The 19279-nt window shown below is 35.7% G+C and overlaps 1 protein-coding gene and 1 non-coding gene across 2 annotated transcripts; one reads left to right on the top strand and one right to left on the bottom strand.

Moving 5' to 3' along the window:
• Positions 1-470: 470 nt before the first annotated feature.
• On the top strand, positions 471-2713 carry LOC127855672 (forkhead box protein C2-A-like). The gene has a single exon (XM_052391427.1). It carries the CDS (start codon positions 582-584, stop codon positions 2127-2129), a length of 1548 nt encoding a protein of 515 aa, XP_052247387.1. The 5' UTR covers positions 471-581; the 3' UTR covers positions 2130-2713.
• A 15033-nt stretch (positions 2714-17746) lies between these two features.
• Positions 17747-17818, bottom strand: Trnaa-cgc (transfer RNA alanine (anticodon CGC)). The gene has a single exon. It is a non-coding gene; the product is annotated as a tRNA-Ala (tRNA).
• Positions 17819-19279: the final 1461 nt, after the last annotated feature.

The raw sequence follows: 19279 nt of genomic DNA, 5'->3' as shown, positions 1-19279 counted from the left end.
AAATGTTTCAGAGAATGCACGGCCGCCATCAATACGACACTTGAAATGTATGTATTCATGCGTATAACAATTCATATTTATGTATTCATGCAGATAATAATTCATTTAAATAAACGCTATCACCTCGCTTGTCTTATTCGCTCGTAAGGTTTTGGGTCAATAGAAAAGAACGAAAATAAGTACCAGCATAACCCCGGGGTACGGGGTTTATTTTACGTCTGTTTCGTCCATTTAATGTATTCTATTGACACCTTTCAACGAGCTTGACAACTAATTTGTACCATCATCGGTGCTTTTATTCCGCCATATTTTCTGCGGTAGATTCGATTGAGTCCGTGACTGCAAGTGGAGCGTTGGATTTTCGAGTGCGCTCATTGGACGGTGGGCGGAGCGGCTCGATTGTGGGAGTAATGATCGCCCTTTGGAACATTTATGACGAAAAACGATTCTCGTTTGCGATTTAGCGGAATTGAGAACGAAGTTTGCTTACATTAAGCATTAGCATATTTACCTTTATCTTGTATGAATGTGTACACAACAGTTTCGAAAAAGTGATTTATGGAATAAAGACATCTGAACTCATGATTGGGAAAAACGAAAAAGACAGTTTTGTTGGGAATTTTCTGGATATGCAGCATGGTGGACTGTCCCATCGCTACACCGGCATGTCGCCGGCAATGTCAGGCATCGGGAACAGCTCCTCCCTAAGTATGATGCCATCGTTGTTCGCAGACAACAACTACTACCGACACGCAGCCGGATACGGAAGTATGGGGATGGGGATGTACGCGGCCACCGGGGCTACTTCAGCCGACCAGTACTCCATGGCCCGGCATTCCCCGTACTCCCCGTATGCTCCACCCCACCACAGCACCAAGGACATGGTGAAACCCCCTTACAGCTACATTGCACTGATCGCTATGGCCGTCCAAAGTCAACCGGACAAAAAAATAACGTTGAACGGAATATATCAATTTATCATGGACCGGTTCCCGTTCTACCGCGAAAATAAGCAGGGTTGGCAGAATAGCATTCGTCATAATCTATCACTGAATGAATGTTTTGTGAAAGTCCAACGCGATGATAAAAAGCCGGGAAAAGGCTCATACTGGTCGCTCCATCCGGACAGCTACAACATGTTTGACAACGGCAGTTATTTGCGCCGTCGACGGCGGTTCAAGCGTCCCGATAAAGAGAAAGAGGACGCTCAAGATGGCGGAGAGGCGCGCACGAAATCCGAATCCGATGAAGCGGACGATGGAAACGTCTCAAGCACGGAAGAACCAAAGAGTAGCGCTTCTGCGAAAAAGACCGATGTATTAGACAAAGTGAAAAAGGAAGGACCCCCAAAATCGGACTTTGATAGCATCAAACCGCCGTTTAAACATTATGAGTTGGATTGTTCAAGTTCGAAACTCGATAGAGCGCTTATAAGGGTGGATACTAGTCCAGGATCTATAAATATAGGAACAGAGCCTCTAAACGCCGATCCACCAACGTCATCTTTTTCCGTAGAAAACCTTGTGACAAATCATCTTGCAGAACTCTCTCCAACAAACTCATTTCTGGGTGGTCGCAACGCTGCCCATCTGCTTGCGCCACCGATGCTATCGTGTTATTCGCGACCGTCGGATGTATATAGAAATTCCTGCGTTTCCTCGCCATCGGCAGCAAGTTATGGATATGCAGGAAACATCAGCGCCCAGTCGCTCTTTTCGTCATCGCTTTGCACGACTTCCGGTAGACATACTACAGGAAGTAACCTTGTATCTGCCGATGACGGTTCAAGTGGGAGCGCAGGAAACTCTCCGCATCCGACGCCGACTCCTGCGCATGCGGGAACGATGAACGGAAGCGGAAATCAGTCGGCGCTACCTCAAGGGAACAGCTTTATACCCAGCATGTTCAGTGCACAGCAAAATGGACAGCACTACGCGCGCAACTCGTGGTACATGTCACCCGGTGAGTTTTCTGCTCCACCGCACTTCAGCATGTTCGACTCCCAGCGGCATCTCGAGAACCAGGGACAGCCGTCGGCGGCTTCGGGAGGGTCCAGCTGTCAGCTTGCCGCCTTTCGATCCACGTTCAAAAATAACGTGCAGTATCCGTGCGATTACGGTAAATTCTGAATATAAATTTGTCCGAACCTAGGAGTTCTTTTATTTAAAGACCGTCTCATTTATTAATATTTTAATTGCGTAGAAATTTGCAATAATAGCTGGTGTGCAAATATTTCTTTTTTATTCCCAGGTTGCGTTTATAAAAAGTGATTTTTGGTAACATTTCTGTATTATTATAATGAACTGAGATGGAACGCGCAAGTGTGATGAATTATGTTGCGCTTTTAATTTCATATCAACTTCCTAGTATGTGACTTAATTTATTTCAATATCAAACAAGACGTACATAAATATTGGACATGTATTAGAATACTATTGAGTACAATTAACATTAAAAACGACCGAATAATTAACTAAACATAATGGATCAATAAAATATACCCGTTTATGAGCCAACAATTACTCTGTTGTTTTTTGATAATCATTACTTTTCTCTGAAAATACTTATATAAACAATTTTAGTTTGTCTCTAAATACTTTAAATTTTCTTGCCAGTGTGAATTTTTTTGTGCTGAACGAGTCTGTGACTGTATATATATTAATTTTATTTTTATTTTGTTTAACCTGATGTTACCATAATGATGTTATATGTATAATTCACGGTGAATGTTTATTAAATATTATTTTATGTGGATGACTTGTTTGTAAATATTAAGCCACAATGCTTAGTAATAACACGGAGAGTAATAGAAATAATAAACAGTGATAATAAATAAATGATTAAACTCATTTATTTTGATAAGGCTTATTTGTTTAGGAATTCCATTTCATTTTAGTTTAAGTGCAAGAAAAAAATATTATGGTTAATAGATTATAATAATAATAATAGTAAAAGCTTTATTTACAGAAGGTTGCACATAAAGACAATGACACATTATACATATTATGCAAATAAATCAATACTTTTTACAATGTGGCCTTCTTAAACTAACATACACAAATAGGTCTATAAGTAAAAATATTCAAACTATATTTTCTTACACCAATACATAAAACACATAGATACCCATACATAAAACACATAGATAGACACACATGAAATATTATTGATTATAATAATAATAATAATAATAATAGTAAAAGCTTTATTAACAGAAGGTTACACATAAAGACAATGACACATTATACATATTATGCAAATGAATCAATACTTTTTTACAATGTGGCCTTCTTAAACTAACATACACAAATAGATCCATAACAAGTAAAACATTTAAACAATATTTTCTTACACCAATACATAACACACATTTTGCCTTTTAGACAGACACACATGAAACATCATTGATTCGGAAAAAATCCCACAAATATGACATATTATTGATTAGAAAATAAATGTGCTTTATATTGCCTTTTAAAAGCAGAGATAGAGCATGCCATTCTTATTCCAAATATTTATGCTATGGTATGAAAAAGCTCGTTTCTTTTAACCTGTATTTGCTTTGGTATTAACAATATCGCTATGGTTGGCAGATCTTAAGTTATATTTTTGATTTTGAGAAAAAGTTATAATATTATTTAATTATTCTGGAGTCTGATTGTTGACACATTTATATATCAAGATTGCCGTGTGGTATTTACATCTATTATTAAACGAGAGCCAATTAAGCTGTAAAAACAATTCTTTGGATGGTGTTCTATTTGGCTTTTGTAGAATGACTTTCGCTGCGCGTTTTAGTAAAATATTCACTTTTTTAAATTGGTTTTATTAGCGTTGCCCCAGATCGTACAACAGTAATCGAAACATGTTAGAATATATGAATAATGAAATAATTTCTTCATATCAAAAGTGAGATAATTTGATATCTTTTTTAGTAGAGTTATTTTACTGCTTATTTTAGAGCATGTTTTATCAATGTGTCCATTGCAGATGCTTGTCAATATAAAGTCCTAAAATGTTATGGCTAGTGACATTTTCGATAGCATTATTATCTATTTTTAGATCAACGTTGATATTCTTAATTTTTTGTTTTGATCCAATAAGCATGCATTTTGATTTACTAGGGTTTATCATCATGTTACTGAGGGTGCACCATTTTTGTATGGAATAAATATCCTTTTGTAAGTTAGTTTGAATTTCTGAAGGATTGGCCCCTGTAGCATGTAGTGTCGAGTCATCAGATTGGCCCCTGTAGCATGTAGTGTCGAGTCATCAGATTGGCCCCTGTAGCATGTAGTGTCGAGTCATCAGATTGGCCCCTGTAGCATGTAGTGTCGAGTCATCAGATTGGCCCCTGTAGCATGTAGTGTCGAGTCATCAGATTGGCCCCTGTAGCATGTAGTGTCGAGTCATCAGATTGGCCCCTGTAGCATGTAGTGTCGAGTCTGGCCCCTGTAGCATGTAGTGTCGAGTCATCAGAAAATCGAAGACTAAATTCTTAAGACCAGCCACATATTTTTTAGGGGAAAATTTATTTTATCGTGTTCCTATCTTATATAACAAGAACTTTAATGTTTATCGTTAACATATGCAATATTGCTTTATAATCGTTTTAATTGGCTACTTTCTTGTATGACTTATCATAAACGTTATAAAATATTTTGCTGAACATTACAACGTATGTGGCATCACGCATTTAGCGTTGACTTAGATATTCATTTTCTTTGCTAATATAGAAATATCAAACGATCTTGCATTTGGTTTCGTACCATTCACTGATTTATTCAACTCGTCCAGGAAACTCGTTTACAGTGCTCCAGCTAGGCCTAAATTGAAGGGCGCCCCGCCGTGCCCCTCCGAACATCCACCGTGCCCTTCCTAGGCCCCCCCCCTGCCCTTTAAAAGAAATATTTTTTTTACATAAAGTTATGATAATTAATAAATCTCTTGTTACATTATAATTAATTTATTCCTCATTGTAGACATTATATTTGAATGGTTTAATAATAATGGGAATAATATATTATAACAATTGTAAATAACATATATAAGAACATTCAGCAGCAACAGGAAGCATTCCAGAAACGCCAGCTCGCTCGAAAGTGCCCTTTTGACAAAATACTGCGCGTTGAAAGTGCCAATTTGACAAAAAGCCCCCCCCCCCCCCCTCCTGCCCTTTTACAATCCTAGCTTGAGCACTGCGTTTAGATCCTCTGTATTCATCTGAAACAACCTCAACAGTTACCTCATGAACGTCATTCGCTGATTTCTTCACAAATAAATCGGATTTTTTTATTATTCGCAAATACAATATTACTGTAAAATTATTATGTTAGTTTGTACCAGTCCTACTGTAAACGCAACTACACACACTATACATGTAAATATTTGTACAGGCAATCGAAAATATTTATAAAATATTAGCACGAGGTGCTCGTGTGTGTGCATAATAACGTTTGCACGTTGTTATTGCTACTTGTTCTGCGAAATATTTGTGTATACTATATTTTTAGTAGCACAAAAATAAAATAAATAAAAGACCATTAAAAAATATATATATTTGTAAAATACTTCGGCAAATGTGTCCAGATTTATGTACAAACGGTTCGGGTCATGCTATGGTCCCTTATTTAAATAATTGTTTAAGACTAGAAAACAATTGCAATAAAACCCATTATTTTCATGTCAGAGTACAAGTTTGCCATTTTTAAGCAGTACATAATGTTGCGCGAAATTTATGTTTTTGCAAAATAACGCCAAATTGGTCTTATTTTTCTTCTAAAAAGTAAAAATCGAAGAAATGGCAGAAAAATATTTGCCTGAAATTTATTCAACCACGTGTTTCATTCAATTCGTTCTATCTACAATATATGAAGTCAAGCTTTTTATAATAAAAAGCACGTATATATTTCAATTTTTATACTCATTATAAACGCACTAATTGTGTTTTGAAATGAGTATTTGCTTTATTTCAGTTCCATGCTGCAAACGCATATTGTTTTTCACTAAATATTTGTTATTTTAATACAGTATTTTACTCTTCATTTCAACGAGACAATTAAAGCAAAATCAGTCTATATTTTATGTTCCAGTTAGATTTTCGAGTAGTATAAGGTTCCTTTAAAGCATCTATAACGCTCAAAATCAACGAACATTTCGTAGAATATTTCGTAAAATAAAGTTAAACAATTAAAAATCAGTGTTCCTTATGGCAATTGCCGAAATTTCAACGTCAGATGTGGTCTGGTAAAATAGCTGTTTGTAGATACAAAATGCTCGTTTTTATTATTGTTTTGCATATTTAATTCCATTTTAATTTCCCGCAACGATATCTATTCATACAAGTTACGACACATGAACACTAACATGGTACCATTTTAATGTTCGTGTGTCGTATACACAGATATATTCGCGGGAAATTAAAATGGAATTAATTGTGTCACAAATAAATACAAACGAGCATTTTGTATCTACAAAAATCTATGTAATCATGCCACATCTAGCGTTGACATTGTAGCTATTGCTATAAGGAACACTGATTGTTTAGGCTTTAACTTTATTTTACGAAATACTTTACGAAATTTTCGTTGATTTTGAGCGTTATAGAGGCTTTAAATACTTCACTAAGTGAACTGGTTCTAAATCTGACTGGTTTAAAAGATTATTAAACGGATTAACCTCGACAGACGGGTTCATAGTGTGACGAATACAATTTCGTTCACATTTCGGCTTATCATTAAAAATAACATGTTAGGTTGTCATCAACTATATTAGATATATGTCGGTTCGCAAAGCGGGCCTCATATTTCATGGAAGAGATGTTATCGTATTTTAACATATGGCGAAAAAGTTGCAGGTTTCAAAAAATCTGCTGAAAATTTACAAACGGGTGTCAAATTTGATAAATATGTATGCGTCATGATGAATGCTCACATACGGTTAAGACTTGTTTTTTATTTCTTTCTCCAGCTTCACTTTGCAGTATTAGGAATGTGGTTTAGACATCAACTATGTCAAGGAAGTGAATAATTGATTTGATTACTGGTTAATCTGCCAAACGATATAATTTAAAAGCCAAGGGTATTTTATAATTTTAACTACAATAACAACTACATCGGAAAATTCAGATACCACATTGCAATTTATATTCATACTTATGTTGAGACTGCCGTAAATTACTGCTTGTATTCAAATGCAACAATTTGTATTTATAATAATAATAATGATAATGATATGAAACTCGTTTCAATTATACTTGTAATTACTTCTATTGTAAATGTGCAATCAATGGAAACGGTTAAAATAACGTGTTCTGTATTAGCTGCCGTTTCTCGTACTACACCAAAGTCTTAGGAAAAACGTTGATTGTGTTTACAGATCTAGAATTCTGACGCGAATCGTGTGTATATCGCAAAAGTAGGAAAAACCGGGTCTTCATTTAGTTTTGGTAAGCTCAAAGTTGTCCGTAAATAACTTCATTAAACAGTTACACACATAACCTTCTTTACAAATATTTGATTAATTTGAAGTAATATACTTAACATGGAAGCAAATATGATCGAATAATTGATATATTGCTCGTTGCACTGAACCAGTGTTTTTTTTTTATTTGATAGTTCATTGTCTTAACAACCTCTTGAATTTCTTTTGCTTTTATTTGTATGCTACAGCAAATTTATTTAAAATAATGGCGCACCCTAGCCTAAAACTTAAATTGTCGACAGAAAAGCGAATATGATCGCCGGATGGATGGGCTGGTAAAAGACTTAAAGAAGGATGAGAGTTCATGTCTAAGAAACTTTGCCATATATGACAGACAGACAGACAACATACAGACGGAAAGATGGACGGAGCGACTGCTGTATGCCACCTTCTTCGAAGGAGAGCTTAAAGACGCACAACACTGTCCGACATAAGACACAGGCATGACGCTACCGATGAAAGATGAGAGATGAGGTCGATGATTTGCGAGATAAGATAGCAATCTCCATCATTACATATCGACAATTAGTGTCCAATTTGCGAGTGATATTTCACGCCACGGGGTGCGATATTGCACGTGATGTGTTGATGCTGCACGGTGGTGCATCTGTGTGATGTCCTTACCAGATCTAGCTTGCAACTGCGGTCTGATGCGTATTAATTTTGATATAGGGGAAACCGTTTGATAATTGCGTTATTGATTGTCGTACTCTACTAGTTACTCTCGAGAGTATTGTTCAAGCCCGGAACATCTTGAGCAAATTGAAGAGACTATGTTCAATTTTAACAATTATTATTAGCAATATATTTTAATATGTATACAACAATAACTATGTATAAATTTTCTGTATGTATACGTGATTTGTATTAAGTAAATAACGCGGGCGTTAGCAGCCTGTGTGATTATTTACAAGCGTAACATTTTCGTGGTTTTTGTGTTGATAGACACGGATTCACCGAACCAGAGTTATGTTTAAAAAATTTGTCAATTAAAATTTTCTTCAACTACAACACGAACGATAATTAATCCATTGACGCCTAGTGGACTCTCGTATCCTTCTAAATTGGATCAATTTATTTCCAAAATTGTGGATGTCTAGTATATTTATTTCTATATTTAGAATATTTCTTACAGAAATTCCTTTAAGCAAACAGCGCAGACCCTGATGAGACGCCGCATGATGGCGTCTCATCTGGGTCTACGCTGTTTGCCAAGGCCTTTTTCTAGACGATAGGCATAAATGGGTTTATAGTTCGTGATTTGTTGCGCATTGGAAATCTAATAGTAAAACATGTGCTAGTTTTAAGTTCTTTTGAAAATGTGAATAACGTCAAAATCATTTTTAAAATTAATTGTGTTAGTGTGCGATATTATGAGGCGGTAGAAAAAAATATTAGTGATGGTGGTTGGTGAAGCTTGTTGTAATTGCCAATTCTGCTGTTGTACAAGTTGCGTCGTTAAAATATTAATGCCACTACCATGTCCTATTATATGTATAAATCACTAGAATTATACAGCAGAATTATTTGGGGAAAACAATCACAATAAAGTGTTAATAAAACACTCAACACTTCGAAGTTGCATGCATAGAAAGCATTCATTCCCCAATGCAATATCAAGCGACCGATAATTTTATTCTTAAAGCACGGTGTCTGTTTCTGTCGTTTGGAAAATCCAAGGGCGCAAATTATCTGTGAAAATTTGATGTAAAAATTTATCATTTTAATTATCCATGAAAATTATGAGACAGCCAAAGCGTTTTGCATTGCTCGCCGACTTGTAAAACGCCTTGTTCCCGGGAAACTTGAATGCTTTATGGCGACTTTACAGCATTTTAAAGGCGAAGAATTACATGAATTGCGGACTACACAGGGATTTTATTGGTTCTGTAACGGGCCATGTTATTGGATATGGGCCATAGTCATTACGCGGAGACATTTTCGAGATTGACTGGTAATGCGGAAAGGTGCGAAAATTCGCGCGAATGCGGGATTATTGCGCAACGTGCGTTTGAAGCAGGAATCTTCGATAGAATTGCATGCCAGACGACGCCATTTTAAATTATTACGTTGACAGCATTAATTGAACGGAGGTTAAACATATTGTGAGACAATTCCTTAAGTAAAGTCCCTCAAATGGCACTCACGTCATTGAAGTATTTATTTCAATGTGTAAGTAACATTCTTCGTGCATACTATAATAACGTTAAAACAGAGACGTAGATCTCTGGTTACAAAAATGGCTCTTACAAAAATGTAATGCATAGATCTACATGTTTTAGTAAAAAATTTATCTTACCACAGGAAAAACACAAAAATTATATCAAAATTATTTCAAACAGAACCACGTGAAAGGATCACCATATTTTACAAACATGTTTTTACTAGCTTGTAATGACATTACTATCAGTACGTCAAAATCTGCTCTTCGAAAGAGTCTTTGTAAACTTCATGTATGAATCAATGTAAAATAATAATAATAATAATAATAATAATAATAATAATAATAATAATATATTATTATTATTATTATTATTATTATTATTATTATTATTATTATTATTATTATTATTATTATTATTATTATTATTATTAATATTTTTTATTATTAAACTTGTGTGAACAAATTAAATATAATTATACAATTAAAGCAGAACACAGGCAGTCAGAAACATGTAACTGTGTGACCGTCACGCATTATCCCATCCGTCGCAAAAATGAAAAGCAATCATGGACGTTGCAATCATAACTAATTTTCCACCCCAACAAGCAATTAAAGTGCACTTAACAGAAAACCTCTTCGCGTCGACTCGAGTATTTTGTAATAAGCAACATTTCTACGTGGACGCATTCTCCGTTTGTTTTTCTCATTAATTCGTCTATGTTCTCAAGAAAAACACATTTTATCGTTTTTGTATTGCTTTCTATGTAATATAAACATCGATATGCCATGAACATGCTAGTTAAAAGGTTGAGTAAATAACCGCAAGCAAATGAAAATATTAATTTAGATATATTAAACATATGTCCGACGAAACGCTCATGTTTGCCGAGCCCGTATTTGAGGATTTAAATTCGAGTTTGCTTATTTAGCGAATCCACGCGTTCACTTATTGTATAGACGTCTGTTAATTGCACAATTGTATAAACATTCGATTATGCGCCTTATTATCTTAGAAAATCACAGAACTGAGTCTTAAATAGACAGAAATTATTATCTACGTCAAACAGTATAGTTATTCTTGTTTTTTTCCCCATAATTAAATGTTTATTCTATATAGAAAAATAACAACAACAAAACTACGCATTTTGATGGAATATGCAAGTGAAATAAAGACTGTAAAACGCACAATTCAATTAGTGTAAGCGTCAAACGTACCATGTTTGTTCGTTTAAATTTGATGGCGTCATTAATTTAAAAAATACAATCTACATGTATTCTATGACTTCTCTTCTAGTTACATAGATAGGTCTATGGAAAATGATGTACCCCACGCCCCAGTAAATGCTCAGTATATTATCGTTAAAATCCGTAAATACCATACGTAGAATTCTTTTTAAATCAAATTTTCTTTCCGCTTATTTTTCAAATGGTAAACTATAAAACTGGTTCTCACTACGCCCAGACTGTTTCACTAAATTCCAATGTAAAACGCACGTGCTTTCAATTAGTGGTCACGAACAGAGGGATTTCCGCCGGTAACTCGGTTTTACCATATAAGCCTCGTTCTAAAACAAACTGGGCTTAATGCGTGTGCGTTAAATGTCGTCAAAGATAAGCCTGTACAATGCACACAGGCTTATCAATTAAAACACCTTCCGCCAAATCTGGATTTTCTTTCAGAAATGGCCTCGTGTAAGTGAATTTTTGTCCCCTACCGGTTTCACCGGAGGGGACTTATGGTTTGCGCTCTGTGTGTCCGTGAGTCTGTCTGTCAGTCTGTCACACTTTTCTGGATCCTGCGATAACTTTAAAAGTTCTTAATATTTTTTAATGAAACTTGAAACATGGATAGATGGCAATATGGACATTATGCACGTCATTTCATTTTGTTCCTACGGCAAAAATTCTGGTTGCTATGGCAACAAATAGACTAGACATACTGCTGAAAATGGTGGTTTTCTGGATCCTGCGATAACTTTAAAAGTTTTTAATATTATTTCATGAAACTTGCAACATGGATAGATGGCAATATGGACATTATGCACGTCATTACATTTTGTTCCTACGTCAGAAATTGTGGTTGCTATGGCAACCAAAAATATATTCTGAAAATGGTGGAATTTCTGACAATGGTGGAGCCGGTAGGGGATCATATTGCTTGACAATAGCCTTGTTTTTTATATTCTCTGAAAAGTATCGTCCAAAATAAGCATTTACGAATTGCAACGTCTAATACGGGAGCACACTACCCGCTGGCAAAAACACGGTGTTCCCAAATCGAGTCTTATATAAATGCGTCTTGTTCTGAAACAACTGGGCATATTGCATGTGCGTAAAGTGTCGTCCAAGATTAGCCTGTGCAGTCCGCACAGGCTAATCAGGGACGACACTTTCCGCGTAAACTGGTATTTTGCTAAGAAGAGACTTTCTTTAAACATAAAATATCATAAAAGCGGAAAGTGTCGTACCTGATTACCCTGTGCGAACTGCACAGGCTAATCTGGGACGACACTTTACGCACATGCATTAAACCCCCTTTTCACAGAGCACGGAAGATGCAACATAGTTGAGCGGATCAGACTTCTAGTGGTAACGCTCGATTGGTCATTGTCGGCTCCGGTACTACTTATGTGTACCCCGGGTACTCTCAAGTATACTTTAATGTACCCCAGGTACGGATAACATAATGACGGTACCCGGCAAATATAGACTGTACCCTAGTTTTATTACCGGCCAAAATCGATGTCGTTAAACGAGCTATGGAATACGAAACACAATTCTCCTTAAACAAAACCTGCCACAACATGTTTTTTAGTAGGAACTTTGATAATACATTGGTAATTTTTACAGAATATTGACATAAATATGAACATAATTAATTTGAAGAAAAAAATAGCCGTCAGCGACCAATTTTAAATTAGATTTCCCGATTTGTTCAGTATATTTTCCGTACCCGGGGTGCATTTAAGTATAATTTGAGTACCCGGGGTACATTTACGTAGTACCCGAGCCGGCAATGACCAATCGAGGATGACTTAATCGCAGGTTCAGTCTCCCGCTCAACTCTTACGTACTGACGTTAAACCGTCTTAAAGACCGTGTGTCGCCTTAAAGACCGTTTGTCGTCTTAAAGACCGTTTGCCGTCCTGTGAGACGTGTCAAGTGCATCTCCTTTTCACCGATATCCAACTTAGAAGTCTTCTGGGAGCGATGTCAACAATAAACTATCCTAACGCACTCGATGAAAGTATACTTCACCCATACATATTACAGAGGGGGTAATCACGTGATAGTCAAGATGGCGACGTCCATGCCGAGACAGTTATATTTCGCCGTTGTATACCCTTTATTACGTTTGTTTCTTTTTTAAATGACGCTCACTCTCCGGCCATATCAGTAAAAAGGCGATTAGCGGTTATTTCTTATTTAAATTCGCTTTATATCTCGACTTAACCCCCCGCACATTTTCTTAGTGGAGCCCTAATTAGGTCATCGCGCTAAGTAGTTTCGAAGCGAGTAAAGTCGAAATATAGACCGAATATTACTATGAAATAAAAGCTATCATCTTTCTTCCTAAGATGGCTGGAAAGTGAGCGGAATTTAAAAAATAATAATACATGTAATAGAGGGTATAAAACGACGAAAAATACCTGCCTCGGAATGGACGTCGCCATCTTGTTTGTCACGTGATAACCCCCTCTGTATTGTATAACAGTAAAAAGGGTACCTGGAGTGTCAACTCTGATTGATTATTCGTCCGGATAAAGTAAAACAATTGAACGTTAATATGTTATGTATGTTTTGCAGCACTGAATTTTGACGCCGAAGGACCTCGTAAACTTCGAAATACACATACGTTGTTCATCCGCATCTAAATGCCGTAAATCACACGATCAAAATCGCACACGTGCTCACGTACTAAATGCGACGTCAATCTTATTTAAACTGTTGAATGGAATCGATTAAAAACAATTTTCTGCGTACTTGACGCGTCCCCCATTTTATTGGGGGTCTCATATAAACTTATTTACCGAACATCGCAATTAATTTCGTTCATTTCGAGCGCACTATTTCGCGGTGACAAAACACCGGGTGATTTATACACTATCCAGGCCCTCGGTAGTCTATACATCATTTGTAATTGGTTTAAATTGTTTGGAGCAGCACTCGTCACTTCTCGTGAGAATGTATACGTTAAAGTGTAGCAGGGTCGCACACGGCGCTTATTACACCTATTCTATTCCTGTATGGATCTATTGAGCCTTGTTCTGAAAAAAAAACTGGGCTTAATGCATGTGCGAATGTGTCATCCCAGATTAGCCTGTGCAGTCCGCACAGGCTAATCAGGGACGACACTTTCCGCCCAAACTTGATATTTGGTAAGGAGGGACTTCATTGAAACTAAAAATACCATAAAGCGGAAAGTGTCGTCCCAGATAAGCCTAAGCACAGGCTTATCTGGGATGACACTTTACGCACATGCATTTAGCCCAGTTTTCTCAGAACACGAATCTATTTTGATACCACCTCGCTTGATTTGGAGTGCGGACACAACCTAAACAAGAAACAAATAAAGACACAAACAAACACCACCATAGAAAAAAAACACCACCATAGAAACGAAAAACGGGGTGTATTATTTGATATCGTTGGTAAAGATGTTTATTCTTTACACATTTCTGTTCGATGTGTGAATCATTTAATTTAAATAGTTCATATTGACATAGCATAGCATTAGTTTTTTGATACTTAAACCTTACAATAATTTATAATCGGGAGTTCCTGAAACATATTGAAATTCTCGACTTTCCACCTCCGGGATTCGTCTGTATGTGAGGCCCTCGAACTCCGGAAACAACCACGCGCAATTCCACGAGATTGCGCGGAGGCAGCATTAGAATCGAACGTCGATCCACAGTAATTATTGAAAATGTAAACACTGACAGGTGCCTTGATGAAAACCCGGCTGGAAAGTCTTATGTTTTACCTGACATATTGTTTGTCTGTTTCCCTGATGGCGTAATTATTGTTTCGCGCTCTGGCTTTTACCAAAATATTCCCTGAAATATATTTGCTCTGGATAGGACCTCTTTGAGCGACACGGAAACATATACTCGAGTAAGATAATGAAACAACATGATTTACTAGTATTTTAAGATTTCGTTAAAAATATTTCACTACAGACGGTTTGTACGATCTCGATAAGTTTTTTTTTGTACAAAATAAAAATAATAACTATTACTACTAGTAATAGTAGTTGTAGTAGTCTACAACAACAACTACTACTACTACTCCTATTACCACTACTACTACTACTACTACTACTACTACTACTACTACTACTACTACTACTACTACTACTACTACTACTACTACTACTACTACTACTACTACTACTACTACTACTACTACTACTACTACTACTACTACTACTACTACTACTACTACTACTACTACTACTACTACTACTACTACTACTTCTACTATTTCTACTACTACTACTACTACTACTACTCCTACTACTACTCCTACTACTACTACTACTACTACTACTACTACTACTACTACTACTACTACTACTACTACTACTACTACTACTACTACTACTACTACTACTACTACTACTACTACTACTGCTACTACTCATTATAATAATAATGATAATAATAATAATAATAAAAAATAATACTAATTATAATAATAATCATCATCATCAGCAGCAGCAGCAGCATTCATAATAATAATAATAATCATAATAATTAAATAATCATCATAATTAAATAATCATAATAATTAAATACTATAATTTTAAAAATAAAATCAATAATACCAACTTGCATTTATTATTTGCATTTGATTAAATTTGTACTTGAGGTTAGCGTGGCGTTTACTAAACTCTGTTGTTTGGTGACTCTTGTTTAAGCTCAAAACGTGTCACAAATCTTATCAGCACAGTTTCAATTGCAATCGATATGTGTATAATTCCAATGGTCTGTTTTGTTTAATTATCCTTATTTTGTATTCTTTCGTTAATTTGTGGCGTAATTTTAATAAGACTGAAAGTAGTTACTAATTTGTTCATTTGAAGCCGCTCGATCCGTTTCTTTTCGTGTATGAAAAATCGGCACACGGACCGACATAATCATATTAGCAAACCAGATACGAATAAAGGGCAGCTAGGGACGTCAATTTGCCACTATTTATAGTAACCATTTGTAATACGTGCAAATTTCCGGTATCGGGTCTTACCCACAAATTGGTAGTTTGATCTGATTTCATTTATAATGCAACAGCAATGTTAACATTAGTTTCTACAGTAACACTGATTCACACGCAGTATAGCCCCCGTTGCCCAATGGATTTGTGGCCTCCTAAGCCGAATATTGCGGGTTCGAGTCTCCCCGGAGAATTCTGTTCTTTTGTTTGTGCACTACCGGTATATACTTTTATCGACATAAGATAATTATGTTTGTGCTAGACGCAACTATAATATTTCGCATACGTGCGTTTACTTGTAATTTAGTCGTCGTATATGGTGTATCTGGTGTACTAATCGAAAAATCTTCAACATAGCATTAAGATATTTCATGGGCGTGCATAGATTTACCCCACTACCGGCACTTTATGGAGACTCTGGCTGGAAACCAACCTTGTATGGAAGATGGGTATGTGTCCTCAGGTTCTGGAATAGGCTAATTAAAATGGATGACAATAGACTCACCAAAAAAGTGTTTAATTTTGATTATACCAAATGTGTGAATAATTGGTCAAGCGACGTTAAGCAGATACTATCAACGTTAGGGATTGTCGATCGGTTTCACGCTAAATCATGTATCGATCTGGATGCAGCAAAATCTTTGATGACCCAACATTATATAGTCAAATGGTCACAAGACGTGTTGAACATGCCAAAACTGAGAACATACGCAACATTCAAATCGGAATTTAAGTGTGAAGACTATGTGAGGATGAACCTCTCAAAACATGAACGCTCATTACTATGTCAGTTTAGATCGGGAATATTACCACTGAGAATAGAGACAGGAAGATACGCTGGTGAACCAGTTGATAATCGAACATGTAGGTTTTGTGATCTAACGACCGTAGAAGATGAGAAACATTTCCTACTTGTATGTGATTTATATAACAATATCAGGAAAGACGTGTTTGGTGATATTCTCATAAATCACGACTTTATCCATCTTAACCCAGAACAAAGGTTTTGTCATATATTAAATGTATACCCAAGAAAGACTGCAAAGTTCATTGTTAAAGCATATTTGCTCAGGCAGTCCGTAATGTATCCACTGTAAATTTGAATCTGTATCAGTGCTGTAACTCTTATTGATAAAAGTATATTAGCTTTTTGACATTACAGTATACCCAATTGTTTTATGCTGCTTTTGCTATGAATAACTATAATATTTTAAACATTGACGACATAATCGGGAACACTTGAAGCTGTATATATTTGCTGTATATATGCTATCTGTTTTCTCAGTCCCACTCGTACATCACTTGTTATGACATAGAACTGTATATATATGCTTTACGTGTAGATTGAGCTTAACAGCTAAGGTGACTTATAGGTCCAATGGGCCGGGTGCTTTTTTATATGTATATATTATTGTTAATACCATACGAAATGCACATGTCACTATAATAAACTATTTACTTACTTACTTACTTACTTATTTTGTTTTGTTGGAAATTTTCATGTTGTTGTACTTTATTGGAGTTTTAGTTTTCAACTCTATAATATAGTGCGTATAGTAGAAACTACGTTTTAATATCGAAACCTTTATACACCATATACATTTACGAATATAATAATATGCAAAATATAGCATATGCCCGGTATTTTACAACAACAAGTTGTATGATTCAGAACGTAGGATAAAAATTGGCAAATTATTTTTGAAAAGCATTGTTATGTTTATTTTCAAAAATAATTTGTCAATTTTGTATCCTACACATCCTGATGATAACGCGTACCTAACTTCTTTTATATGTTAATTTGCAAAAATAAATAGAAAATATATCATAAAATACCAAAATTGCCTTTTAAGCTTAGACTATACTTGATTATGTAAAATAGTATGGAGATGCCGGGGATTGAACCCGGGGCCTCTCACTTGCGATGCGAGCGCTCTACCACTGAGCCACATCCCCGTAACAGCTAGAAAATATATAGGTAGACTATAAGGAGTTGTACACATGCGTGTCGCCACAACACAGTTTGCTTATACCTGTTATCTTTCTGACAGTCGATATCATTGTAACCTAAACTTGACGACAAGTTTACATAAAGCTGTTTAAGGGACATGCATACATGAAATCGTTAAGATTATTATCCCCCTCAAAAGGCGAACGCACATAGAATTGGCGTTGTCTGTCAGTCCGTCCGTCTGTCACACACCTTTTAAAGGGGCCTTTTCACAGATTTTGGCATTTTTTAACTTATTCATTAAATGCTTTATATCGATAAATGTTAACATTGGATCGTAAAAGCTCCAGTAAAAAATCAAGAATAAAATTTAAAAAAGGAAAAGAACATTGCCCGGACCAGGTTTCGAACCAGTGACCCCTGGAGTCCTGCCAGAGTACTGAAGTAAAAACGCTCTAGCCTACTGAGCTATTCCGCCGAATACATACATGTGAAGTATTTTATACCTTATATAAGCAATCTTCGTAGTTTCACAAAATTTAACGACAAAAACAGAACTCTCCAAATTATTCAATTGTTTCGCGTTGCAACGCTTTATAATTTTTAGGTTTTAAAATCGTCAAAAGATGCATATAATGGCTATATTAGACCATGGTAAATGTTCAGTATTACTGTTTCCTCACAAATATCATAACTAAAACGAAAATTTGCGAATCTGAAACAACTTTTTTCAATTTTGTCAATTTACCAAAGCGTGAAAAGATCCCTTTAATGGCTATATCTCAGAAACTATCAAAGAAATCAAGACGAAACTTTAAAGGTGTATATAAATGAGGAGATTCACTGCACAAGAACCATAACCCTACACTTTCTTCGATAATAGTTATTTCCCTTTGTTGCAACACTGCAACATGAAACTTCATGGGTGTTTTAATTTTGATTAGGAGAAGTGCCATTTTCAAGAACCATAACCCTTCACTTACTTAAACTACAGACTAATTGGCCTTTATGTTATTGTATGATGGAACTTTTAGGGCTCAATTTTAGATACGATACAACATTCAACATGAAACTTCACGGGTGTGTATAAATCAAAAGGGAAGAAGTATCATGCTCACGAACCTTAACCCTACACTTTCTTAACCAAAGGTATTTCCCTTTGTTGTTTTTGTATGAGGTAACTTTTCAAGACTTTATTTCAGATACACTACAAGATTTCAACACGAAACTTCGTGGCTGTACATACATCAATGAGGAGAATTGTAATCCAAACAAACTATTACCCTACACTTAATTATTGTTATGATAATAGCGTTTACACCCATCCAAAAACAAATATTAATTTTGGCGGGCGAAATAATTTCAAAGAAATTGCTCGTGTAAATGTGATTTACAAATTAATCCACGTCGAAATAAGCGCCTTCGGTTATGGATTAATTCCATGGACGGTTAAGAGTTTAAAATTT

The sequence above is a fragment of the Dreissena polymorpha genome, chromosome 13 (genome assembly GCF_020536995.1).
Source record: "Dreissena polymorpha isolate Duluth1 chromosome 13, UMN_Dpol_1.0, whole genome shotgun sequence".
In the NCBI taxonomy this organism is placed as follows: domain Eukaryota; kingdom Metazoa; phylum Mollusca; class Bivalvia; order Myida; family Dreissenidae; genus Dreissena; species Dreissena polymorpha.
This window is presented reverse-complemented; position numbering and strand designations above follow the sequence as displayed.

Bases quoted from the DNA above. Each gene is read 5' to 3' on its own strand.
- LOC127855672 (XM_052391427.1), top strand. From the start codon at position 582: ATGATTGGGAAAAACGAAAAAGACAGTTTTGTTGGGAATTTTCTGGAT.